We start from the raw sequence: 27,392 nt of genomic DNA, 5'->3' as shown, positions 1-27,392 counted from the left end.
GTTTAATGTTAATCTTCGTGGGGGAAAAAAAAAACAAGGGTGAGAAATGAATTACAGTAGATGGGGTAGAGAGAGAAGATGGGAGGGGAGGGGGGATAGTAGAAGATAGGAAAGGCAACAGAATACAACAGACACTAGTATGGCAGTATGTAAAAACGTGGATGTGTAACCGATGTGATTCTGCAATCTGTATATGGGGTAAAAATGGGAGTTCATAATCCACTTGAATCAAATGTATGAAATATGATATGTCAAGAGCTATGTAATGTTTTGAACAACTATAATAAAAATTTTAAAAAATTTAAAAAAAAATTAGGACCAAAGTCCTAATCGGTATGGGGTCTCCTTTGGAGTGATGAGTATGTATGGGGAGTTGATAGAGAAGTGATAGCTCCACATCTTTGTGAATATAGTGGAAACCACTGAATTACATATTTTTAAAGGTTGAACCTTATAATATATAAACTATACCTCAATTTTCAAAAATCCTATTTCTTATTTGACTTATAAAGGCATGCCTATACCCTGCTTATCAAGTCTCTTGGCCTTCAAGCCTCCCATTCCTCCTTCAAATTCACTTCCTTCACTTACAAGATCCTCCTTCTGTTCCTCAATCACTGATCTTGTTTTAGGACTTGGCACTAACAACCTCTCTCTAATTGGAATGCTAGTACTTCCCATCCTCACCAGTCAGATCTACTTTCATTCAAAGTGCAGCTCAAATTATACCTTCCCTAATAACCAATCTAAGGTAGCCAAGTAGTCATTCTCCATCACATCATCTCATTTCAATCCTCTGAATCTGTTCAATCATTTTCTAGTTTATTTATGTACTTGCTCATCTGTTTTCTCCACTAGTATGAGACTTCATAAGAGCATGGACTTGCCCTACATATATGACTAACAATTGCATCTCAGGGGTCTAACTCTAGAACAATACATGAACATAGTAGATATTCAATAAGCATTTGTGGGATAAATACATGTTGGCTATTTTTTATTATTGTTGTCATTATTGCTAGGCAAGCAGGGTCCCTTGTAAGTTATCTGAAGAGTTATGAATTTAACCTAAAGACTATGCAATGATGCTAGAAGAGATTTAAATAGGGAGTGGCATGCACAATCAGTGTACAATATATGGGTGTTCTGGCCAGGGTAATAACAACTCCCTTCAAATCACAGTACTAAATTTTTTTTAAGTTTGGCCATAGTTCTCACACCTAGCATTCACAAGAATCCCTACTAGGAACAAAATTAACCAAATTATATTATTATAATGTATGCATGTACAAATATGCATACATACACACACACATATATAATCTCCTCCTCCTGGAGGGCTTATGAAAAGAGGTTATCATGCCCTACCCACCCCTACCGCCAGAGTTTCAAATTCAGAAGATCTAGAATGGGTCTAAGAATTTGCATTTCTGTAAATTCCCAGGTGATGGTGAATCTGTTGGTCAGGAAGCTACACTTGGAGAACCCGGACAGAGCTCTTTCTAGGAGAAAAGAGAACTAGGATCAAATGGTGACAGCCCCTTCTCCTATTGCTCCAAGCTCTGTTTCCAAACTTGTAAACCCCTCACAGCAAAATAAAAGCCTCCAGCCAACTAGATCAAATCTCCTTGATGGCATTTTAGAATTCCTGTTGGTAAGGAAGGAGAAGGGAAGGGAGATGAGGGAATGAAGGGGAAGAGGATCTCACTCCCATTCTTCCACCCTCATTAGATTCTTCCTGAGCAGAACTTCACATAAATATTTTCTTCAATCTCTAAGATTTTTAGGAGAGTTCTGTTACCCCATGATAAAGCATCTTGGGTGGGATGCCTAGTCCCTTTGTCCAGCTTGAAAAACATGGTTATATTTGTGGATTTGAAAGATGCTTCTGGTTATAAGGATAAAAATGAATAGGAATGATACAAGATTGCAGACAAAAAGTTGTGAAACTATTAAGTAATCCAGGTGAGGAGAGAGACAATAGACACACAGAGAATAGAAAAAAGAATGGTTTTGAGAGTTATTTTGGAAATATAGTTGATAGGAAATAATGACTAACTATATGTAGAGACAGGAAAGAACCAAGGATGATTCCTTGGTCTCTGCAGAACAGGGTGCATGGCATTTACTAACATAGGAAACATTGGAGAAGGATTTGCATTAAGGAGACAGAAGATAAGCCTCTTTTTTAGTCCTGCTGATTTTGAGATATCATAGATACAACCAGGTAGTGTGTCCAGGAGGCAGCTGTATAGATGAATATATGGGTCTGGCCCTCAGTAGACAAGTCTGGGCTGGAGATATAAATTTGGGAGTCATCAGCATATAGATGGTAATTAAAGCCTTGGGAGAAGATGACATCACCCAACGAGGGCATACAAAGCATGATGAGGTTTTCAACTTAAGAGTAAAATTCACTGATTCATGGGCTATCTGCATGCTGAGTTAATCACACCTGGGAAAAGCCTTGTTATTTGGTTGATGTGGCCAAATTCAAAGGCACTACCATTATTTACTGGAAACATTCTGCTTAATAAAAGGCACTAGTGCCAATGATGATGGTGATGACAACAATGATGGTGATGATGAAAACAAAAACAACATGACAGCACTGGGTTCTCACTGCCTGCCAGACACTGTTCTAAGTCCTTCTCAGGTAGACTAATTGCTGAAAGTAGTTACAACCCTATGAGGTAGTTATTATTATTAGCCTCACTTTACCAGTGAGGAAACTGAGCAGAGAGAAGTTAAGTCACTTACATAAGGTCACATAATAAGTGGCAGTGTCAGGAGTCTGGTTCCAAGTCTGTGCTGTTATAAACACCCTACACACTGACTAAACCCAAATATTATTATTCAGAACACATAAAAAAGAAAAAAATTAACATATTAATGATTTTGACATACTTATTGAGAAATTCTTACACTAATTTACTCAATTCATTAACATAAAATCCATAGGCCATTGGAAAATGTAAATGCCTACTCTGTATTAATAGGTTCTTCCCATAGCTTTGTTTTCAACTTTTCTTAATAAACAAACAGATAACCTCTATTTTAGCTCTCACAACAACAACACGCATTTTTGTGTAACTACTAATAACTAGTTTGTTAATGTAAAGATCATCTGTTCATCTTTTCTTAGAAAATACTTAATACTACTATTCAGGTATTTTAATGTCATTTTTTTCTCTTCAAAGTATTTTATTTTAGATAATTAACTTTCCAGTATCTCATATGAGGAAAAATCTATCATTTCCACTATATAAATAAGAAAACCTTCCAGGCATGGTGGCGCATGCCTGTAATCCCAGCGACTCAAGAGGCTGAGGCAAGGACTGCAAGTCAAGAGGCCAGCCTGGGCAACTTACCAAGTCCCTATCTCCAAATAAAAAATAAAAAGGGCCAGAGGTGTAGCTCAGTGGCAAAGCACCCTGGGCTCAATCCCTAGTACTGCAAAGAAAAAAGAAAAAAACCCAAAAGATGAATTACTAGTCTAGGGGAGAGTAAACTTCAGAATCAAAACCCCAAATCTAGTCCCTCCTCAAAAAATTTCAAATATTCAAATGCATGAATAATTGACATCGATATTATTACATGATAAGTTCAGCTTACCTCAGAAGATCAGAAAGAGTAATTGTTTCTCTCTGCCAAAGTAAGGACAGATAGCAGAAAGCAAGTGTCCTCGGCACAGTCATCTTCACAACTCCTTTTTCCTTTCGTTCTGAATATTCAACTCCGTCAAGAGATCCAGAACAGACAGATGCTGATTCTTAGGAGATTAAGCAAGAGTTTTTAAAATATAAGTTAACTAATTTGGAATAAAAAATCAAAAAGGCATTTTAAATATCCTAAAATGAAGTTATAATTGATAATCTTTACAAAGATCAATTTGACAATAAAAAGCAATCAAAGGTTAGAAGAAAATCAGCCAAAAATGTAATTGAGGTCAGGCGCAATGGTGTGCACCTATAATCCCAGCTACTTGGGAAGCTGAGGCAAGAGGATCACAAGTCCAAGACCAACCGGGGCAACTTAGTAAAACCCTGTCTCAAAAAAGAAAACAAAAAGGGAGGGAGGGGCTGGGTCTAAGGGTACAACTCAGCAGCAGTGAGCTTGCCTAGCATTCAAAAGGCCCTGGATTAAATTCTTAGTATATGATTTTTAAAATAAATAAAAGGATGAACAATAACAAAGCAAAGAAAAAATGTGTAACTCCTTTAATTCAGACCTCAAATTGCATGTCCTCTTCTCAGAGATACCTTCCCAAACTCTTGAGCTAAAGCAGTACTTCCTCCCATCCCATCCTCCAGGTACCCTCCACCACATACATTACTGTGTCTTTATCCTTCATTAAGCAAATACTTATTCATCTCGTTGTTTGTGTCTCAGGAAATGCCTCTCTCTGAACTTACATTTTAGTAATGGGAGACAGACCAATAAACAAAAAAGGCAACTGACAGACGGTGGTGCTATATAGGAAAATAGCCACGCAGGGCCTACCTTGATGGGAAGGGAGGAGATGTGCAATTTTATGCTGGTGGTCAGAGAGATCTCTCTGAGAAGATGACATCTGATCAGAGACCCACCTGAATTCAGACAAGAGACTAAGGCTCTCAGGAGGAACAACAAGTGCCTCAGCAGGAGCAAGCATGCAAGAACAGTGGGGAGAGGCATCAGTCACTAGGGAAAGTGGGAAGAGATGAAAGCTGAGAGAGAAAAAACTAGTAGGTAGGGCCTTGTTGGCCATGATTTGTATGTTGAGTTTTATTCTAAGTATGATAAGTTTCTGGAGAGTTTTAAACATAGGAGCAACATGATCTCATTTCCGTACTGGAAAGGTCACTCTGTCTGCTATATGGAGTTACAGGAGGGCAGGAATAGGAGGAGGATGGCAGAGACTGGGCTTAAGCACTTGCAGATGGTAAGAGTGGCTGATTCTAGATCAATTCTGAAAGCAGAGTCAAAAGGACTTGGTAATAGACTGAATGTAAGGTTCATGAGAGAGAAGGAGAAGACAAGTTATGAATCTAAGGTGTTTGGCCTGAGCAACAAAATGAAGATCCCATTTACTGAGATAAGGGAGATGGCAAAGAGATTTGACAAGAGAAATCAAGATGGAATTGCAATGTTCAGTGTGAGATCTTCAATAGTAAGTAGGCAGGTGAATATAAACCTAGTATAGAGGAGAAACTAAAGATAGGGAATGTTTTACTTTCAGGATATGACCGGTGGTTGATCAAGCCATAGTATTAGTGGATGTCACCTAAAGGGTGAGGGTAGAGAAGCAGGGCTAGGAATGGCTCTAAGAAACTCCAAGTTTTCTTGAACAGAAACTCTGAAAATAATTTTTCAAAAACCCCTTTTTCAAATTCTATAAATTCTTCTTTCAGAGAACTTATCAGTAACCAAACATTTTATGTGTGCATTTATTATCTATCTCCTCTTACTATACTATAAACACCTCAAAGGCAGATAGTTTTGCTGACCATTCTGTCCCCAGAGTCCAGAACAATTCCCAGAACAGAGTAGGAACCAAAAAAATATTCAGCAACAAACTGTTCAACACCTCTAAGATTCTGTCCTAAAGAAATGGTCTCAGAAACATGCAAATGTTTGCCAAGCACCTGTAATCCCAGGGACTCAGGAGGCTGAGGCAGGAACATCCCAAGACAGAGAACAGCCTTAGCAACTTAGTGAGGCTATAAGCAACTCAGAAAGACCCTGTCTCAAAATAAGAAATAAAAAGGTTTGGGGATATAACTCAATGGTAAAGTGCCCCTGGATTCAATCCCCAGTACCAAAAAAAAAAAACCCAAACATACACAGATTTAAAGTGAAGGAATATTGTGCAGCACTACTAATAATATGAAAAAATTTAGAACAACCTAAGCACCAAGAATAGAAACTTAATTAAGTAATTCCACACAACTGTATACTCCATAATAATATCCATAATGCTTTAGCTCAGCAGTTCTCAAAGTACAGTCCCTGAAACAGTAGCATCAGTGTCATCTGAGAACTTAACAGAAACTTAAATTACTGTATTTTAAAAAGCTCTCCAGAAGATTCTGTCAAATGCCAACATTTGAGGACCACTGCTTTAAAAGAAGTAGAATGCAGATTTCCCCCAAATACTGTTATACACACACACACACACACACACACACACACTTTTCATATAGTCCTCTCATCATGTAAGGACCTCCAGTTAAGATGGCAGATTAAAAATACTTTAGCTTCTGCTCTCTCCCACTACAACAATTAGTAATTGTTAAAACTATAAAAATCCAAGAACAAATAACATGGAAAAGGAGATAACAGCAATAAATAGAAGCTGGAAAGCATATGGCTAGGTAAGGACTGCCTTGGCAGTTAGTGAAAACTAGATCCAAAGTGAGCAGCAGAAAGGCCAAAAGGCAATCTAATTTTTCACTAGAGATCCCTAAAGGTGGCTCAGGAATTGATTAAATTAGATACCCCTAGAAACTGGATGAGGGCAGGGATAACACCAGGAGGACTGCTTGAAAGTCTTGATTTAAAAACAGTTAAGGCTCGGGGATGTAGCTCATGGCTACAGTGGTACAGCACTTGTCCACCATTCAGGAGGCCCTGGCTTCAGCCCCATTTAACAATAAATGCAAAGAAGGGAAGGAGGAAGATGCCCACACACCCAGATTCTTAACCCAACTCTATACAGCCATGTGACTGCCCCTCCCCAATCTTGGCATAAAATTGGAAGTCTCTCCTCTACAGAGTAAAATAAAGGGTCTCTAGAATAAGGTAAGTCACTAACATTGCATGGTGGAAAATGAAAAAAGGAGAATTAAGTGAAAGTCCATGTGCTGAGTACTGTAACAAACTCCCAACCCCCTCCAGGCTGCTTCTTGCCCAGTTCCCAGAACACTGATTGCCAGGATTATACACTTGCTAAAGAGAAGACTCAAAGAGATATCTCTGGGGAATCTGATCAACATGTTGGGGGTGGGGTAAATGGGTGGAGATTTAAAGATAACAATGGAGGTTCACTAAGAAAATAACCCATCTAGATCACCCCTGTCAACAGAGCTGACAAGACTCACCACATGCACAAAACTTTCGTGTGTGTCTCTCTTTCTGGACTGTTTTTATTTGTATTGGTGCTGAGCATCAAAATCAGGGCCTCTACTGATCAAAATCTCCCCAGTTCTTTTGTTTCCTCCATTCTTTTTTATTTCTATTTTTTTTTAAATTTGTAGTTTGACACAAATCCTTTATTTCTTTACTTTTCTGTGATGCTGGGGATTGAACCTAGTACCTAGCTCATGCTAGGCAAGCGCTCTACCACTGCACCACAACCCCAGCCCCTCCTCCATTTTTACCTAAGAAGAGCCACCATAGATTCACTAAAAATCTGAAGAACCTCTCTATCATAAAAAACAGGAGTGAAAATAATAAAATCAGAGAGAAAATCATTAATATCCTCTGTGAAATAAGAAAAGGTGCTCCACAAAAAAAAGAGGAAATAAACCAGGAAAAAAGATTAAGTGAAATCCAGAAAATAAGAAAATCAACAAAAGAGAAGTGACAGAATCGCAGGATGGTAGTAAAAGAGATTCCAAAGTTGGCCAGGCCATAGGTCTTGGGACAGATGCTGGAGAGAATTCTTTCAGAATATAAAATTAATACAACATTTAAAGTAAAGAGGAGATTTTTAAGAACTGAGAGAAGGTATAAAGACACATTAGTAATAAATTATAGATTAGTACAAAAAGAAAAAATTATAAATTAGTAATAAATAGAAAAGTAATCAAATAACAATAATTAACTCAAGGAATATTAAAGGATACACAGAAAAATCATAGTAAGCTATATGTTTCAGTTCTGAATAGCATTTTTACATTTATAATCATTTAGGCACTAAATACTGATCTAGTTTAAAAAAAAAAGTATAATTGGATTGGCAAGATGGAGAATGAGAAATACAGAATCATGTTCTGGGGATGATCTGGGGAAGAGAGGCAGCACGGATGTATGAAAGAGCTAAGACTCCATCTTCCACAATTGGGAATTCAATAGCTAACGTCCCAACCAGAAATTAAGATAATACTTGAGGCATGTGATTCGGAGATATAGACGTTACAAAAAATTGAAAACAGTGTCTCTTGGGAAAAGAACATTCAGGGGGATGGTGAACTACACACTTTTTTGTTGTTGCTGTTTTTGCAATTTTTCATAACAAGATTTGGAAATGATCTGAATTACACACTGTGGAATTTTAATTAAGAATTTAAAGAAAGGGGCTGCGATTGTGGCTCAGCAATAGAGCACTTGCCTAGCATGTGGGAGGCCCTGGGTTCGATCCTCAGCACCACAGAAAAGTAAATAAATAAAATAAAGGTATTGTGTCCAACTACAACTAAAAAATAAATACTTTAAAAAACGAATTTAAAGAAAACAGAAACAGTTTACAATTTTGCAAAAACAAAACAAAAATCTTTCCTTTTCCCTATATATACATGAAGAAAGAACTTCTAGATGATCAACCACAGCAGTAGTGGTTATTTCTGGGTGGTTCAAAAACCAGTGATCTTATTTATTTATTTATTTATTTTAAGAGAGAGAGAGAGAGAATTTTTTTAATTTTTTTTTTAGTTTTCGGCAGACACAACATCTTTGTATGTGGTGCTGAGGATCGAACCCGGGCTGCACGCATGCCAGGCGAGCGCGCTACTGCTTGAGCCACATGCCCAGCCCCTGATTTTATTTTCTTTGCGACTATCTTCATCTAATAGTTCTGTATTGAGGTGCATTCATGAATTTAGCATAAAACCTAACAGGTCTAAAGATCATCATCTACTAAAAAAACAAACAAAAAATCCTTAACAAAGGTAAACAAAACAATCATGATGCTTTAAAAGTAATCAACATCTTCTTTTAAAAGGCTTGCATGGTTTTAGAGTCACAGTATGTATGAGACTAATGAGTTTAAGGTTGCCTGAAAACACGAAGAAAATTCCAAAGAGTCATTGCTGTCCAATCATCCTCTGATTCTAACACTTGACTTATTTGGACACAAAAACTAACTTATCTGACATCTGTGTCACTGTGCAGTCCAGCAAGACATGGAGATATGCTGGCTGATAACAATTTTTAACCTTTGGCAAGTAAAGGTTTGCAAAGAAACAGTCCATACAAGAAATATTTTGTTTCAAGCTGGGGCTATGGCTCAGTGGTAAAGTACTTGCCTAGCATGGGTGAGGCACTGGGTTCGATCCTCAGCACCACATAAAAATAAAGAAAGAAAGAAATATTTTGTTTCAAATTTTATATTACCACTGTAAGCTCAAGATTTCAATAAACAGGGCTGGGGATGTGGCTCAAGCGGTAGCGTGCTCGCCTGGCATGCGTGCAGCCCGGGTTCAATCCTCAGCACCACATACAAACAAAGATGTTGTGTCTGCCGAAAAACTAAAAAATAAATATTAAAATTAAAAAAAAAAAAAAGATTTCAATAAACAACGTCTAATACCAGAGAAGTTGGAGCCTATTTCCCAAAGAAATCTTATCAGCACATATCAAGATTGTTATAACCTGTAACAAAAGCCTGGTTAAGTTCTCTGTGGTCTGTTTTCCACCATGATTTTATAAAGAAAAAAATATACTGAAGGAACAACTAAAACAAATAAACATTTTATGGAGAAGGTCTATATCCATAATCTTAAGTATATTCTTAAATATTTAAAGTTATAGAATAAAATTAAAAAGTAAGACATACACATAACAGTAAATTTTATTCAGCTTGCTTTAAGCTATACTTAGAAACTGTATATTATCATGCAAAGTTACATTTTTTCTGCTACAAACTTCTTTGAAAATTCTAAGCCCACATTACACACACACACACACACACACACACACATACACATTCTTTTTTGATCTAGCTTCCTTCTTTCTGAATCTACTTTCTCTTTATCTCCCTTCAAAAATCATACAAATTTACTCACCTGGAGATAATGTACCTTTTTAAAAACTGTACCAAAATTTTATTTAATTTGCCTTTTTCTCAGGCATGAGATTCAGCAAGTCATTCTTCATTAGATCAAATTCCCTTTCTTAGAATATCACAAGACAGGATTAAACTATTTTTAAGATGCAGTGCTAGCTTTAAAATTTTGAACAGTTTAAGTTCTGATTTTTACCTGGTTGTGATGCTTTGGTGATGGGGAAAGGCTTTTGAGTTTGGGCATCAGGCTGAGACTCTGCTCCACTTTCAACAAAAGATAGATGGCTAACATCACTCAGCAACTCAGGCTCACTAGCCCAGTCCGACTGACTTAGGTCATCTTCCAAAACCTGTTCACAAAATAATTTAAATAAAAATATTGCACAGGAGTTTAAAACAGCTAATTTCTGTGAACTTCTTTACCATCATAAATACCATAAGAGAAATATTACAGAGAGCTGCCAAGTCCCTAACTCTGAAAAGTATTTACTTCTGAAACACAATCCCGGATAGCCCTTAGCAATGCTTCTTAAAGAAGGGCTACAGGGGCTGGAGTTGTAGCTCAGTGGTAGAGTGCTTGCCTCGCACACATGAGGTCCTGGGTTCGATCCCCCGCACTACATAAAAATGAACAAATAAAAATAAAGATTTAAAAAAAAAAAAAAAGAAGAAGAAGAAGAAGGGCTACAGACAAGGATGAGTGAAGAAATGCGGCCAGCAGAGCAGAAGGGTCTCCTCCTCCCCCCACCCCCACACTTCTATTATAGCACTAATATCCTCATAATGAAAACATCAGACAAATAATGGCTTCATGCACACTGTCTGGCTTCCTTCTACAAAACCTACCTGGGGAATTTTTGCTTTCTAATCTTGTTCATTCTGTTTCTCCTGCTTGAACTGTCTTTCTTTTCTTCTCCCTCTCTCCAATCATTACTTCGTCTAGTATGCTCTTTCCAACCCACTCTTCTTCTATGATTTCTCATTTCTTTGAATTCCTATAGCACTTACTGTTTATAACGTATAATTGACAAGGATGTACCATCTCATCCCATTGGTTGATAGGTCACACACGCAGTGTGAATGAAGTGATCAGTGTCACTAAGAAGGTCAGCTGGCTGGCTAACAACCTCATTAGCTGACCTTACCTTGAGGAACTGGTTGCAAGCAAAAAGCATCAATATTAGCCCTTCAGGTCAAGAAACTTGATCCTATTACAAGTTGATAAGACATATTTAAGAAGCTCACTAGAGAATGAAACTTAAAAAAAAAAAAAAACAAGGAATGGGATAAAATGCTGGCATTTTCTGTCAAGCATAACTCCTCCCTCCCTGTGGGAAAGCCACAAAAGGTAAGGCATGGACTCTAAGAAAACTGAAGCAATCAGAAGAAAACTTCTGGGAATGGGCTGGTGGCTCAGCGGTAGAGCACTCACCTAGCACCTGCAAGGCACTGGGTTCAATCCTCAGCACCACAATAAAACAAGTAAATAAAAGTATTGTGTCAACTACAAATAAGAAAGAAAAAAAACCCCAAACTTCCACAGGCTCCTGCAGCAAGCACCTATGAGCAGCTCACATTATCCTTTGCCCTCTTCCCAATTCTTCTGGATCATCCAAATTCCCACCTATAGCCAATTTCTCCATTTGTGCAATCGATTCTACTTCTCTTACCTATTTAAAGATAACACTTCCATTTTTTTCTCTCCATTGTGAATATTTCTTCTCTCCTGTATCATTCCATCAGTACACAAATATGCCCTCATTTATACTACTCTTTTAAAAACTTCCTCTTGACCTCAGCTCCCACACAATTTCTCTGTACTTCTTTGCAGCAAAATTCTTCAATAAAGTTCTGAAGTGCTATCTCGAATTTCTCTTCTCTCAATCTATCTATGCCCCAACTGCAATCAATTAACTCCCTGGTGACGTCCACCAGCCTTTTGGTTTTAAATATTAGCTACTATACTTTAATTATGAAATATACTTTATCCCCATATTTTAACATCCTTGAAATCACAATGTAGATTATAATTGGTGGCACATCATGATTTAATCTGCAGCATTTTTTTTCTGAGTACTTCCAATAATGGTGTATCTTATAAACAATAGCATTCTAGATTTAATGATGGTAGTGCAAACTGACAGCTTTCAAATTTCTATCTCTAGTCTAGACTTTTCTCCTGAACTACAGACTTAAATGTCTAACTGCACTTGACATTTCCTCTTGGATGTCTCACACCTGTCTCAAACTTTTAACATGCCCCAAACTGAATTCCTGATGTTCTTGTTCCACCTGCCATTTCAGTTGATGGTAACTCCTTGCTTTAGCCAAAAACTTTATAGTCACCCTTTTCTCTCCCACACCCCACATCCAGTCCATCAGGAAATCCTGTTGGCTCTATCTTCAAAGTTTATCTAGGATTCAACCACTTATCTCCAAGGATACCATTTGTTCCCAGCCCCCACCAGGGCTTACCTAGGGCAGTGCTTCTCAAACTTTAGTAGATAAAGAAAGCATCTAGGGGTCTGTTAAAATTCAGATTTAGGTTTGGTCTGGGTGAGGCCTGAAATTCTGCATTTCTTATCCATATTCCTGTATCTTCTCTCTCACTTCCTTAAGCTCCATCCTCAGGAAGGCCTTCCTGACCACCTGATAACACAGCATCCTTCCCTGCAGTCCCACTCTTATTCCCCTTACCCTGATTTATATATTTGCTTGTTTATTGGTTTTCTTTTGCAAGTTTCCAGTAGATTCCACCCTAGATTCCACAGCTCAAGGTAGTAGGACCAGGATTCAAATACAGGCCTCCTACTGCTTCTGAAATAGTCACACCCAAAGCACTACAAAAAAATATTTATTGGGTGTTTGAGAAGGTTAAGCTTCTAAGTCCTTTCTTTCTTTTGCAATGCTAGGGATAGAATCCAGAGCCCTGAACATGCTATGTAAGAGGTCTACCACGGAGTCACAGACCAGCCTCCAAGCTTCTAATTCAAAAGTCAGGGTTCCCCGTCCTTTCAAAAGACAGTATAGGAGCGGGGGATATAGCTCAGCCATAAAGTACTTGCCTAGCATGTATGAGGCCTTGAGTTCAATCCTCAACACCTACTCCCAAACACACACATACAAGCACACACGTAAACACACAACAATATAGCTGTACTTTAGCAACTGAAATTATATTACCAATTTATATATTAGCTTAAAATTTTTCTTTGTGCTTATTTATTTACCAAGATTTGAGTGTGACACTAATACTGCTTTATCCAGATGTTTACTCAAACCAACAAAACTTTTTGGTTTTAAATCTTATGCTAACTTGAAAATATTTAAATGCCACAGAGAACCCTAGGTTTCTATTTTATATTTTCTATGTGTTAGACAAGTCCCAAATACAATCAACGAATACCTCAGCTAAGCTCAGGAGTCTGAGCTGGAGTACCTCAAGATGGGAGGCCAGCCTCAGCAACTTAGGACCTATACAACTTAGTGAAACCCTGTCTCAAAATAAAAATTTTAAAAAGTGGGGTGGGTTGGTGATGTAGCACAGTGGTCAAAAGCCCCTGTTCAATCCCCAGTATCAAAACAAAACAAAACAAAAAACAACATAATATAAAAAATCTCAGCTATGAAATCTTAAGATCAAGTTGTTACTAGTTTGGTTGCTATTTTCTCTTCTAAATTGTCATCTTAGAACCATACAGTTATCTTTTGCTTTTCTTGAGAAGTACCTGTCTTCTATACCAAGATAGGATAATGTGTCATAACTCTGACCATAAAATGTTATTTTCCTGGTACATTCAAGTTATTTTTCTTGAGTTTAAATTCATGGTGTCACATTTTTAAGAAGTTTCTCAAACTAATTCCTTAATTTTTCTTCCCCCTGTAATCGTCTCCTGCATGACTTGCTTACTCTAAACTTCTCACTCTTAAGACCAGCAGCACTGCAGATACTAACAGCTCAGAGATGCCTCCTCGTCTCACCTCTGTAACCTCTTCCTTTCACACAGACCTGGGCTTCTCGGTGCCAGGTCACTGAACTCTGCATGCTGAGCCTGAGGACCAGAACAAACAAGGAAACACAGGAACAAATTCCCAAGCTCTTAGCAAATGGGAATCAAACAGATTAAGAATCTCTTCTTCTCAGTCCTGGAGGGCAAGTACTGCATATCAAACACAGCAAACTGGCCTTTCTTAGCAGTGGAACTGTCTTTAAACCAAACAAATGTTTCATGACACATCGGCAAAGCAGTCAAAAACAAGCTGCCAAAAATACAGCTGCTCCAGTAGATGTAGGGAACGGGGTACATGGGCTTATTTTTCCCTCACATCAAGGCTTCTGAGGGCTGGGGTTATGGCTCAGCGGGAGCACTCACCTAGCACACGTGAGGACCTGGGTTCGATCCTCATCACCACATAAAAATAAAGAAAGGTACTGTGTCCAACTACAACTAAAATAAATATTTAAAAAAAAAAAGGCTTCTGAGAAGAGATAACTGAGCTGAATCTTGAAATGCCAGGTAAAGTAAATAAGTACTCCAAGCAAAAAGAGTAACATACAAAAAAAGAAAACAAACAAACTTTTAATAATAGCACATTTAGAAATTCCTTAAAATTTCTACCTAGGGCTGGGGTTGCAGTTCAGTGGTAGAGTGCCTGCCTGCCTGGCACTTGTGAAGCACTGGGTTCGATCCTCAGCCCCACATTAAATAAATAAATAAAGTTATTATGTCCATCTACAACAAAGATATTTTTTAAAAAGCTTCTATCTAAAAAATTAATTAGTCTAATAAGAAGTCAAAATTCATTTTGATGTCTAAATCAGAGACCCTGTCCTGGACTAAACTGAAAGCTTCTTCACCAAAATCCTCTTAAAACATCACAATCCCATACTCAAACTACTCACAAACCCCATATTTCCAGCTCTGTCTCACTACACATCTTTTAGTCCCACTTCTCAGACTTGTGACTTACCTTAGCTTTCCTTCCACTGGTATATACTGGGTTTTTACAATATGCCTGCTTGCTCTTCTGAAGGTAGCGCTTCCAAAAATTATGTAAAACTTCATTCTAAGGTGGAAGGGAAATGAGTGGTGATTCAGGTTATGACAACAAATGTTCAGGTGCATATGTACCACAGAACCTCTTGTACTTTATATACTGCTTTCACCTAAATGCCTGCTTTTCCTCAAGTAGAAAGATAGCATAATAGCAGGTATGTGGGGAAAATGTAATAGCTCTTAATCTTACATTTCAAAGAAGAAAAGGACATTATAGATCACTTAGTTAAACCCTTTCTCTTACATTTTAATTAAGGATCAGAGAAAGAAAACAACTTATACATGACTATGTTTCTAGTCAGGGTCAAAGCCCCTAACCCCTAGCACTAATAATGATTTCTTCTTAATTCTACTCTGAATCTTACTCTTCCAGCAATGAAATGTAAAGGTAACATCTAGATACTGGAAGACTTACCTTTAACTCAGGGCCCACTCCAAGGGCCTTTAGGGCTTCTGCTTGTTGGTAAAGTATGTACTGAAAACCTTCACACACATACCAATCCCAGCCTTTTTCTAAATGACAAATAACCACATGTTAGACTTTGCACTCCTAATTTACTAACTCGATGCTACTACATAGTTACAATTTGTGTTTATACACTGTAACTTGAATTTTTCTGTGCTCCTGAATAGTTTCAATTCTTACATTCTCTTGTTTCTAGTATGGAAAATTTGTACACAAATGCTAAAATTAAGCATTTTATATAATTTCATATTTAAATGTTTTCTATCAACTGTGATTTTTCTGAAATATTAACCTATAAGGGAGAAAAATCAGTAGTTAGCACACTAAAAAAGTGAAAAAAGTTTTTGAAATGATATTTTACCAGACATTGTCAAACAGAATCCTAAATGAAAGCACTCAGTCATTGCTTCCATCACTCACAATAGCCCAGCAAATTACTTGGCAAAAGATGACAAATATCAGGATCTGATAGTCCAAGAGTGTGAAAAAGGCAAAAAGAACATTCAAAGAAAATAAGCTGTTCAATGGCATTCTACTTTTGCAGATATAATTTTACATTATAGGGAGAAACTGAAAGCAAGAAATCTAATACTTCCTGATCTCTGCCTACATACCAAGTGCGTACTAAAGTATTTTAAGTAAATTATTTTCTTGAATCCTCAAAACCATCCTAAGACATTATTAAGAAATATGCCACCACAATAGACGGCAACAGACAGAGCAAATGTTAAATGACTATGGCAACCAGTTAAAGAAAACATTAAAATTGTAACACCACGATGTATTTTACTCCTCATTACAGGATAAATATAAGTATGTTATCAATTCTTTAAAAACAGCTTCTGAAGTCTGTTACTGTCTTCCAGAATCCTTCTCCCATACACGTGGCAGAGGACTCAACCCGTCTCCCCTACTTTAATGTCTCAGTGTCTCCCAACACCCCCCGACTAACTCAATCCCATCCTGGAAGGGATCTCAGGGTGTAACAGAAAGCTTGTATTTCTGAGGCATCCATACACTGTCCCAGCATGCTGTTTCAGAAACTTAGAAACTGATAAAATGGCATTTTAAATTCTGAGTCTATTCCTATTTTACAAAATAAATGATATTACTCTTTTCACTTCAGAGATGAAGAGACTAAGAAGATAAGGTTGACTATAGACACTTAACCCTTTATTAAGCACCTGGAGTTCCTTGAGGAATTTACAATTAAACTTCACATTGTAACTATTTAAACACATCAAGTCTGAATTAATCAGGATTTACTCTGATAAAATTTAAGAAAAATTAATCAGGTTTTAGTCCAATTAAAATTCAAGTGCTAAAATTAAGAATTTTGTATAATTTCAGATTTTAAATGTTTTTCATTAACTGTGATTTTTCTGAAATATTAACCTAAAAGGGAGAAAAATAAATAGTTAGCATACTAAAGTCATCATTAAAAGCAGGGAACATGAATTAGTATTTAGGCATTCTCTGTTATTCATCTAAGAATGTCAATGTATTCCATGTAAATATTTAATTTTCATTCATATATATATATATATATATATATATATATATATATATATATATTTGCACAATATTTTATGTATGTGTTATCTTCACAGCTACCTCATGTAGAAAAGTCTACTATTATCATTACCCTGGTTTCAAATTTGAGAATCTGGTCCTAGGTCATTAGTCACAAAAATAAAACGCTTCAGTGGACTTTACCTCCAATCCTTCTCAATAATGGTTAATTATATGTACTCATTAGATTAATAAAATAGATTATCTTTCCAAGCACACCCATGCTGAGGCTATTTTAAGGGAAAATAATCTTCCTATTTTAAAAGGGTGTGCTCAAAATTCAACATGAGAAATGGGCTTCTGAAAGTTTATTGTGTTTAACTCACCTAACTACAGTTGAATGATTGTGGGCAATAAGCATTTTCCTTGAAAAGCATAGAAAATCATATTTCTAATCAATAATAGACATGCAACAGAAGAATATATGCCAGTAGATAAAAATAAATGTTCCTTTTGCTATTATTATCTTTTGCATAATAGTTGCTCCACTGGAAAAGCAACTCAATGACAGTAATAAGGATTTAATAAAAGGTATGATTTAATACATCTGCTTCCAATTTTACCATCAATTGTTACCAATTTTAATTCAATTTTGGAATATCTGCTGTAAAGCTAGCATTTTCTCTAGAATCTATTTAAACTTCCATTCCATGCCCCCAAATCATGACAGTGAAAGATGTGAATAAAGAATGTTAAGTGTGAGGCTGGGGCTCAGTGGCAGAGTGCTTGCATGTGTGAGGTACTAGGTTCAATTTTCAGCACCGCATACAAACAATTAATTAATTAATTAAAGGTCCATTAATAACTAAAAAAATTAAAAGGAAAAACAAAAGTTAAGCACAAATGAAGAACGAGCTTACCATGCTTTCTTTTTCTTTTAAGCCCCCTGTTGATGGTTTTTATCTTGGCATTAGGAATAGCATCAGTGTTTATGACTTCCTTAGATCTCTACAGGAAACAAACACAGACCTTATGAAGGTTTTACATCTCCCATAGCATCAAGTATGCTCTGAGAAGTATAATAAACCAAATTGCAAATGCCAAGACCAATCGTGGTCTTGGGAAAATCATATAAGTTGTAATATTCTGGCTAAACTTTATGTTGCTTTTTCATTAACAATTTCTTTCTTTTTTTTTTCCCCCCCCAGGGCTGAGGATGGAACTCAGAGGAACTCAGGGCCTTAGGTGTTTACTAGGCAAGCATGCTCTGCCACTGAGCCAAATCCCCAACCCCAACAATTTCTTGATTCTTAAAACAGTGCCTAAACATAGTAACCACAAAGTGTCTGTTAAATGAATAAACTTTATTTTAAATCACTGATTAACTCTATTAAACAAAATCAAAAGTCAAATTTACTTTTTTTCTTTCCTCCACGCAAAACACACTTGGGCATTAAAATAATTTCTGTATTTGCCATACTATTGATGCCTCTTTTTCCATGTGTTTGAATATTACTCTATAACTGCTTTCATGTCTAAAATTATAAAAGTACTATTCTTTGTTTTTAGTGAAACTTACAGAATTTTAGAATGATTAACTGATTAATATAATTCATACCAGTCTTTTTTTAATATTTAGTTTTTATTATAGATGGACACAATATCTTTTTTTTTATATTTGAAAACATGGGAAGTAGTTGTTTATATGGTAGTCCATTTATATCAGTATTACAGAATCACTTCAAATATAAATTTAATCTCCTAAATTATTTCTAACAATTTTTTTCTGCATGAGTTTTTAGTTTGCACATAAACAATGATGTGTAACATCAATTATGATTTTTTAAAATAATTTAGATCAACCTCCTTACCCTACCTTCATAATGTTTCTATATCAGATTCCCTAAATTTGAGCCAATATTTTGTCTAATATAACATTTGAAAAATCAGAGAAATTGGACACAATATCTTTATTTTATTTTTATGTGGTGCTGAAGATCGAATCCAGTACCTCACACATGCTAGGTGAGCAGTCTAGCTCTGAGCTACAACCCTAGCCCCATACCAAAGTCTTTTTCTTCCTACTGCTCTCAAGATCAAGTGTCTAAGATTCTGGCTTTCTCACAACCAAAAATGAATGAAATTTATCTTTAACTCTCATTAGAAATAAAAGATGACAGGATTTTTGGGATGTAGTCTATCTAGTCACAGAAAATATTTTCAAAGCAATTTTAGTGTACTAGGTTGGTCACACTGAGAACATAAGACATGTCAAAGTAAATACAAAAGCAGTTATCTAGCAATAACAAGTAAAACTTATAAAGGATAGTCAGGAAAAAAAGGCTCAAAATACAGATTATACAAAATGTGAAACAACAAAAAAACTAGAAAAAGCTAAATATCTAAAATTAGAGCTGTAAGTAAATTACTGAATGATTATATTAAGGAATTACTTAGAGTCAGCAAAAATATCTGCAAATGTTTAGAATATCACAAATAAAAAGATCTCAGATCCCCTTACCTCTCTCATACATAGGAAAAAAAGACGAAAAGGAAATTCTTGGGCTGGAGTTGTAGCTCAGTGGTAGAGCACTTGCCTAGCATGTGTGGCACTGGGATTGATTCTCAGCACCACATAATCAAATAAAGGTCGACTGATAACCCAAAAAAAATATGTTAAAAAAAAAAAAAAGGAAATTTCTGAAATGTGTTGAGATCATTAATTTAAGCTTTCATCCTCACAATTTCAAAATTTCCTACAATAAACATGTATTGCTCTTATAATCTTAAAAACCTATTAAACTTATATAATTCCAGCCTATACACTTTTATTAAATATCCATGAAATATCATAAAAATATCTATTATTTAAGTTGGCCAAATTTAAGACCTTACATTTTTTTTCCTGGATAAAACACATCAATAAGTTTCCTATTCCTTAGCAATTTGGAAATCTTTTTCTCAGACTCCACAGAGTGCCTAGAGCTAGAAGAATCATACACAGAATAAGCTGGAAGACAATGAGAGGGATAGAAAAATTGGGTAATTTGTATCATGATTTCCATTTTTCAAAGGTATAACCACTATCTCACTGCTCATTCCCCTCCCACTGGGTCTCAACACCATACTACACAATGCCAGGGAGCACTAACTACATCACATTCTATGTAATGAACACATCTGCACTGCCATAAAGCCAAGAGTAAAGACCAAAGCCCTGCAACAGAGTTTTGTCTATTTTATGGAAGGAAGCTCTGAGCTAGGTTCTTGGCCTTTATAAAAAATATGCTGCCCACTTTCAAGAACTCTACATTCTTGATAAATTTATTCCATGTGAATTGACAGTCATTTAAATGTGGAGCTATTCAGTGGTATCAGAACTTTTTAAGATAAAAAATAATCACAGTAGGGGCTGGGGATGTGGCTCCCGTGGTGGTGCGCTCGCCTGGCATGCGTGAGGCCCGGGTTCGATCCTCAGCACCACATACAAACAAAGATGTTGTGTCCGACAAAAACAAAAATAAATAAGTAAATATTAAAAAAAAAATAATAATCACAGTGAATTTAATCAGCCAGAACAAATAAAAGGAATTATCAAAGACAGAAATAAAAGAGACAATGAATTATGGTAGTTAAATTTCTATTAAAAATAGTATGCTGACTTCATCTGCTAATGGCAAGTCTATTAGGCCACAGGCTTCCTTCAGCACATTTACGTTTGCACTGTGGTCTAACAGTGAGTTTAGTGTCACTAAACACTAGTGCCTTAATATGCACCAAAGCAGAGGATCAAACTGCATATATTTCAAGTGAACAATCTGATGTGCTTGCGTATGTACATATATTTATATATAACTCAAGATACATAATATCTCCATAAAACCATCACCATAATCAAGATAAATGAACATCTTTTTTACACCAACAATTTCATCAGAGAAAACATCTGGCCTTTGGTTTTTTGGGATTGGCTTATTTCGCTTAGCATGATATTCTCCAACTCCATCCATTTACCTGAAAATGCCATAATTTTATTTTGTCTTAAAGCTGAGTAATAGTTATTATGTATATATACCACAGTTTCTTTATCCATTCAATCCCTTTGAAGGGCATTGAGCGAGGTTGGTTCCATAGTTTAATTATTGTGAATTTTCCATCCAAACATTTAATAAAAGTTAGACATTTCATTTTTAGAATGAGACAAGGTCAAATGCCAGGAGCTGCTCCATTTGATCTTTAGGTTCTTCGAGAAGCTATAGAACTTGTTTTTTTATTTTGTTTTGTTTTTTAAATGTAATAGTTCTAATCAGTTATGCATGACATAGAAAGCTCTTCGATTCACTGTACACAAATGGAGCAGAATTTTTCACTTATCTGGTTGTAGGTGAAGTAGAGTCACACATTTGTGTAATCATCATGTACCTAGAGTAATGATATTGGTCTCATTCCATCATCTTTCCTACCCCTTTGCCCCTTCCCTTCCTCCCCTTTGCCCCATCCAAAGTTCCTCCACTTATCCCATGGGCCCCCCCAATATGTATTAGCATCCACTTATCAGAGAAAACATTCGGCACCTGTTTTTTTGAGATTGGCTTATTTCACTTAGTATGATATTCGCAACTCCATCCATTTACCTGCAAATGCCATAATTTTATTCTCTTTTAATGCTGAGTAATAAGTACACTGTGAATATGTACCAGTGTCTTTTTACATTCATCTGTTGAAGGGCACTTAGTTTGCTTTCATAGTTTAGCAATTGTGAATTGTGCTGCTATACACATTGAAGTGGCTATGTTACAGAAGTATGCTATTTTAAGTCTTTAGGGTATAAACCGAAGAGTGGGATAGCTGGGTCAAATGGTGGCTCCATTCCAAGTTCTCTAAGGAATCTCCATATTGCTTTCCATATTGGCTGTACCAATGTGCAGTCCCACCAGCATTGTGTGAGTGTGCCTTTTCCCCCCACATCCTCACTAACACTTATTGTTGCTTGTAGTCTTTTTTTTTTTTTTTTAAAGAGAGAGAGAATTTTTTAATATTTTATTTTTTAGTTTTCGGTGGACACAACATCTTTGTTTGTATGTGGTGCTGAGGATCGAACCCAGGCCGCACGCATGCCAGCTGAGTGCACTACCGTTTGACCCACATCCCCAGCCCCAAATTGTTGCTTGCATTCTTAATGATTGCCATTCTGACTGGAGTGAGTCAGAATGAAATCTTAGAGTACTTTTAATTTACATTTCTCTAATCACTAGAGATGTTGAACATTTTCTCATATATTTGTTGATCTACTGTATATCTTCTTCTGAGAAGTGTCCAGTTCCTTAGTCCATTTATTGACTGGGTTATTTGTTTTTTTGGCTTAAGTTTTTTGAGTTCTTTGTATATCCTGGAGATTAGTGCTCTATCTGATGTGCATATGGTAAAGATTTTCTCCCATTCTGTAGGCTCTTTCTTCACATTATTGATAGTTTCCGTTGCTGAGAAGAAGCTTTTTAGTTTGAATCCTTCCCATTTATTGATTCTTGATTTTATTTCTTGTGCTTTAGGAGTCTTGTTAAGGAAGTCAGGTCTTAATCCGACGTAATGAAGATTTGCCGACCCTGTGTGCTTTGAGCAAATTCCTTTCCACAGAGCAGAGTCCTATTAGCCTATCCAGCAGTAGACTGTCCATACCTTGATTATTTTGGTTATACTGGTCTGAAGATGTGGTCACAGGACCTAGAGCTTCTAGTGTGACATCTCATTTACCAAAGTTACAAAGGACAGTATAACAATTTCTACCTTAAGAAGCAGGTGTGATGTGGTAAAAGGAACCATGGAGTTAGAAGACTCAGGTTCGAGACTTGGCTCAAAACTTGCAAGAATTTGGAAAACTCATTCAACTCTTGAGCCCCACTTGCTCCATCAAAAATAGGCACAACACTATATCTCACAGGTTGTTACGAGAAGGAAATGAGATAATAGATAAGGAAATACTTTGTAATTTGTATGGCACATCAGAAAGATAAAATGAAAATAGCTCAACATAACTTCAAAAGCTCATCCTCAATCTAATTTACAAATTCCTTAATTCAAGAGTGAGAATTTAAAGACTACTTAAATTCTTAGAATTTGGGTACTGTATGAGTGATAAAGTTCATCAGTTTTTTTGAGAACCACTAGGCTGAAACTGCAATTTTTAAAACTTAAGAAAATTCATAAAAAACATGTTACTTACTTCTGTAACATTGTGACAAGAAGTGCAATAATATTTGCCTTCATCAGTAAGACCCCAAGAGACAGCAGCACATTGAGAACAGCGTTCTTTAAACTCTTCCTATAGAAGAGGGAAAAGGTGTTAATATAAAACCACATTCAGTTTAAACCCTGCAGTTATTAGTTCTACTTGGAGGGTTCCTGTCAATTTTACCCTATAAATTAAAAAAAAAAAAATCACAGAAAATATATCAGAGATATCTGTTCAGCAAGGAGAAGAGCTCAATCTCTTAAGCAGTATGAAACTCAATTGCAGACAACGTGCTAAAATATGCAGTCTGTGAGGGGAGAAAAAAAAAACATGATAGGGATAAACTGAAATAAAGACAAATAAAACTCCTTGAAAGTGCTAAGAAAAAAATGGTGAAATAAAAGTATAAGTAAGACTTTAAAATTACATATACCATTTAGAAATTCCTCTAGGGCATTAAAAACACATACCAAAATGAAACTAGATTCTTGTTGTTTCTAGTTTTGATTTATTCATTCAACAGTATGAAAAGTATCAACTACATGAGAACTGGACATTTTACTAGGTGCTGGGAGTCAATGGTGAGCAAAAGAGACTTGGAACCTACTGGTAGCAAATATGTATATCTTATGGTGAGTAACGATTAAGTTCCATCAATTTAGCATTTAGACCTTAACCATTCAGTTAACATTGATTGAGCGGGGTATGGTGGCGCAGGCCGGTAATCCCAGAGACTCAAAAGGAGGATCCCAAGTTTGAGGACGGTCTCAGCAACTTCGTGAGGCCTTAAGCAATTTGGCGAGACCCTGTCTCACATAATAGATACACACATAGGTCTGGAACGTTGTCCTGTGGTACAGCGCCCGGGTTCAATCCCCCATACCCACCCGACCAAATTCCGCGAGCCTGTTCTGGGGGACCTTCTAGCACAGCACTGCCTCTGCACGTCCAGGACCTAACTTTCCGACTCTCAACTCTTCCGTGTTGGACTTATTATCATCATTGATCTAATTACCAAAAACTCATTTAATAACGTCAATGGATACAGCATTTTAGGTAGTATGCAAAAAATGAATGCCAGATTTATTTTGGCAGCTTGGTAAAGCTGTCAATGACCCCGCACTGACAGGCCTCGAGGATCCTCGGCCGCACCCACGCCAGCGCCAGGGGGACGCACGGGTGATCCCGGGGAGAGGGCAGCTGGGCAGGTGGCCCGGCAAGCGCGTGGCGGCCTCCTCCCAGACGCGCCCAGCCAACCGCCCTCCACCCCAGCTCTGACCGCGCCCGGACTGGAACGCAGCGCACGCGGCCCGCCCTCCCCATCCCTCGCCCCGCCCTGCGCCCGCGGGCGGCCGCCCTGGGCCTGACGGCGTCGCGCGACCGCCGCTCCTCAGCCTCACTGCCCTGGGGGCCCGCGGTCCTGGCCCGCCAGGAGCCACCTCCTTACCGCCTCCTCCAGCTCCATCGCGCCGCCTCGGCGCCGAGCCCGTTACCAGGGCAGCGAGCGCCGCTTCCGGGAGTCGCAGGAGGAGTCCTCCGGTCGGAAACGCAAACCCCGGACTCTGAATTCCGGGAGCCCGCGTCCGTGCGCTGGGACGCTTTGGCGCTCTCGGGCGAAGCTCCGTGAAGCGCGCGTCCTCCTCCGCCTCCGGGACCACGTTCCTTCTTGGTTCGCGGTGAACAAAACCCTGCAGCGAACCAGCGGGCGATTCAGACGCGCACCCCGCTGACGGCTGCTGGCCCCAGTCCACGCGTTCCTCAGGCCGGGTTCCCGCGCGTCCCCCCGCCCTTGCCGCACTTTTCTGGGAGAGGAGTCGAGGCGGAGGGAGGAGCGCGGCTGTTGAGTTAGAGGTCTGATCGCGACCCTCCCGCCTACTGTGCCTCCTTTCCTCCTCTGTAGGAATTAGGCACGACTGCGGGCCCTTGTAGTTGGGCCTCACCGAGCGCGGGCGCGCGCGGCCGGCCTCGTGGGCCCGCTGAACCCGGTCCCGGTCCGGCCCGTCCACAGAACGGGTGCAGGGCCTGGCACTCAGACCGAGCAAAAGGCCGCCCTCCCGGGGATGCTGTTCTGGTGGGAAGAGAAAAAAGGAGACACGGTGACGTTGAGTGGTGGTGTGCGCCAAGGAAGGGGCTCTCAGGAGCCGGTCCCACTCGAAATGGGCCATCGAGGAAGGTCTCGACGAGAGGAGAAGAGAGCTTGGACCTAGGCACACATTCCAGGAAGTTTGGGGCTGGAGATGGGTCTCAGTGGCAGAGCGCTGGCCTAGCATGTGTGAGGCACTGGGATTGATGCTCAGCACTGCATAAATTGAGGTTCATCATCATCTAAAAAAAAGTTCGAAAAAGAAGGTTATACTGAAAAGTAATGGAAAGGAAAAATTTAAAAAGCAATTAGTAGAGAAAGCAAGCATTCAATGGAAAGGAGCGTTCACAAACTAATGTTAACTCTGAAAAGACTGATAAATTAATAAACCTGAAAACATTGAACAAGAAGAAAGCAAAATTAACCAACACTGAGACAATAAAAGTGGCATCACTACAAATAAGACGATATTGTGAACAACCAAGAAACTAGACAATTTAGAAGAAAACATGAGTGGAAACATAACTGGAAAAACACGAGTTATCAAAATGTATACAAGAAAAAATAAAACCTGAATATGGTGGCTAAGCACCTCTAGTTTCAATCACTGATAATACAAAAAGAAGAAGAAGAAATAGAAAATCTAAATGATCACAGCTATTTAGGATTTCAACTCCAAAAGTTAAAGAATACTGTCACAAAGAAAATGCCAGTCTCCCATGGCATGGTTAGCTGGTAAGTTCAATCAAATTTTAATAGAGAAATAACATACATCTTACACTCTCTTCTAAGCAATGGAAAGAGAAAGAGAACTTATCAGCACATGTTATGAAGCAAGCATAACCTTGACACCAAAACCTCTTCAAGGATGTTTCAAGATAAATCAAAATTAAGATCTATCTCAGACACTTGGCCACAAAAGTTCCAAATAAACAGCAAATTGAACGTCTGTTCTTTGTTGTATTCATCAATACGTAAAGAAGACAATACAACCAAGTTGTGTTTTTTTCCTAGGAATGCAAGGTTGCTTAACATTTTTAAAAAACTATAAATATGACAGAGTAATTGCCTAGTATCATGGTTTAGATGTGAGGTGTCCCCCAAAAACTCATGTGTTAGATAATATAAGAACATGCAGAGATGAAATGTTTGGGTTATGAGACCTTTAACACAATCAGCGCATTAATCCCCTGGCAGGGATTAATTGAGTGGTAACTGAAGCCTGATAGGGTGTGGCTGGAAGAGGTAGGTTTTGCGGGGGCATGCCTTTGGGGTATATATTTTGTATTTGGCCAGTGGAGTCTCTGCTTTCTGATCATGTCTTGAGCCTGAGCCGCTTCCCCTCACCTTTCTCTTCTGCCATGATGTTCAGCATCACCTTGAGCTCCAGGAAATGAAGCCTGCTATTTATAGAATGAGATCTCTGAAACCTGAGCCCCCAAATAAACTTTTCCTCATCTAAAACTGTTCTTGACAGGTCTTTTGGCCACAGCAGCAAAACAAAACAAAACAAAAAAACCTGACTAAAACACTTAGCATGTGTAAGCTCTAGGTTCAATCCCCAGCACCACTAAATACATACATACATACATAGGTAAATGGAAGTGTGATCTAGATAAAGAGTAATCTAGATAGAAGGATAGAACAAAAGAGCAACAGAATTGAATAGAAAGTCTGGAAAAGGACCCAAAAGTACATATAAAACCTGATTTACAACAATAAAATTCAGTAGGGAAAGAATAGTTTTTTAGGGGCTAGGGTTGTGGCTGTGCGGTAGAGCCCTTGCCTCGCATGTGCTGAGGCCCTGGGTTTGATCCTCAGCACCACATAAAAATAAATAAACAAAATAAAGGTATTGTGTCCATTTACATCTGAACAAAAAGTTTTTTTAAAAAAAGGAATAGTTTTTAAATAAATTATTCTGGGGCTGGGTGTGGTGACGCATGCCTGTAGTCCAGCAACTCCAGAGGCTAAGGCAGGAGGATCTTGAGTTCAAAGCCAGCCTCAGCAACTTAGGGAGGTGCTAAGCAACTCAGTGAGGCCCTGTCTCTAAATGAAAT

At 37.9% G+C, this 27,392-nt stretch overlaps 1 protein-coding gene across 1 annotated transcript in view; it reads right to left on the bottom strand.

Annotated features, from left to right (window-relative positions):
- The window catches only part of Taf1b (TATA-box binding protein associated factor, RNA polymerase I subunit B), a 73,909-nt gene extending 49,155 nt beyond the window's left edge, over nt 1–24,754 (bottom strand). Inside the window, exons 1-7 of the mRNA XM_027937811.2 lie at nt 24,697–24,754; nt 23,241–23,339; nt 17,941–18,028; nt 15,458–15,555; nt 14,957–15,052; nt 10,182–10,335; nt 3,616–3,772 (exon numbers count right to left, since the gene is read on the bottom strand). Of these exons, the coding sequence (XP_027793612.2) occupies nt 3,616–3,772; nt 10,182–10,335; nt 14,957–15,052; nt 15,458–15,555; nt 17,941–18,028; nt 23,241–23,339; nt 24,697–24,714 (710 nt within the window). The 5' untranslated portion in view covers nt 24,715–24,754. The remainder of the gene's footprint in view (nt 1–3,615; nt 3,773–10,181; nt 10,336–14,956; nt 15,053–15,457; nt 15,556–17,940; nt 18,029–23,240; nt 23,340–24,696) is intronic.
- Between the last annotated feature and the right edge of the window lie 2,638 nt (nt 24,755–27,392).

This window comes from Marmota flaviventris, chromosome 14 (assembly GCF_047511675.1).
Source record: "Marmota flaviventris isolate mMarFla1 chromosome 14, mMarFla1.hap1, whole genome shotgun sequence".
NCBI classification, from domain to species: Eukaryota; Metazoa; Chordata; class Mammalia; order Rodentia; family Sciuridae; genus Marmota; species Marmota flaviventris.
This window is presented reverse-complemented; position numbering and strand designations above follow the sequence as displayed.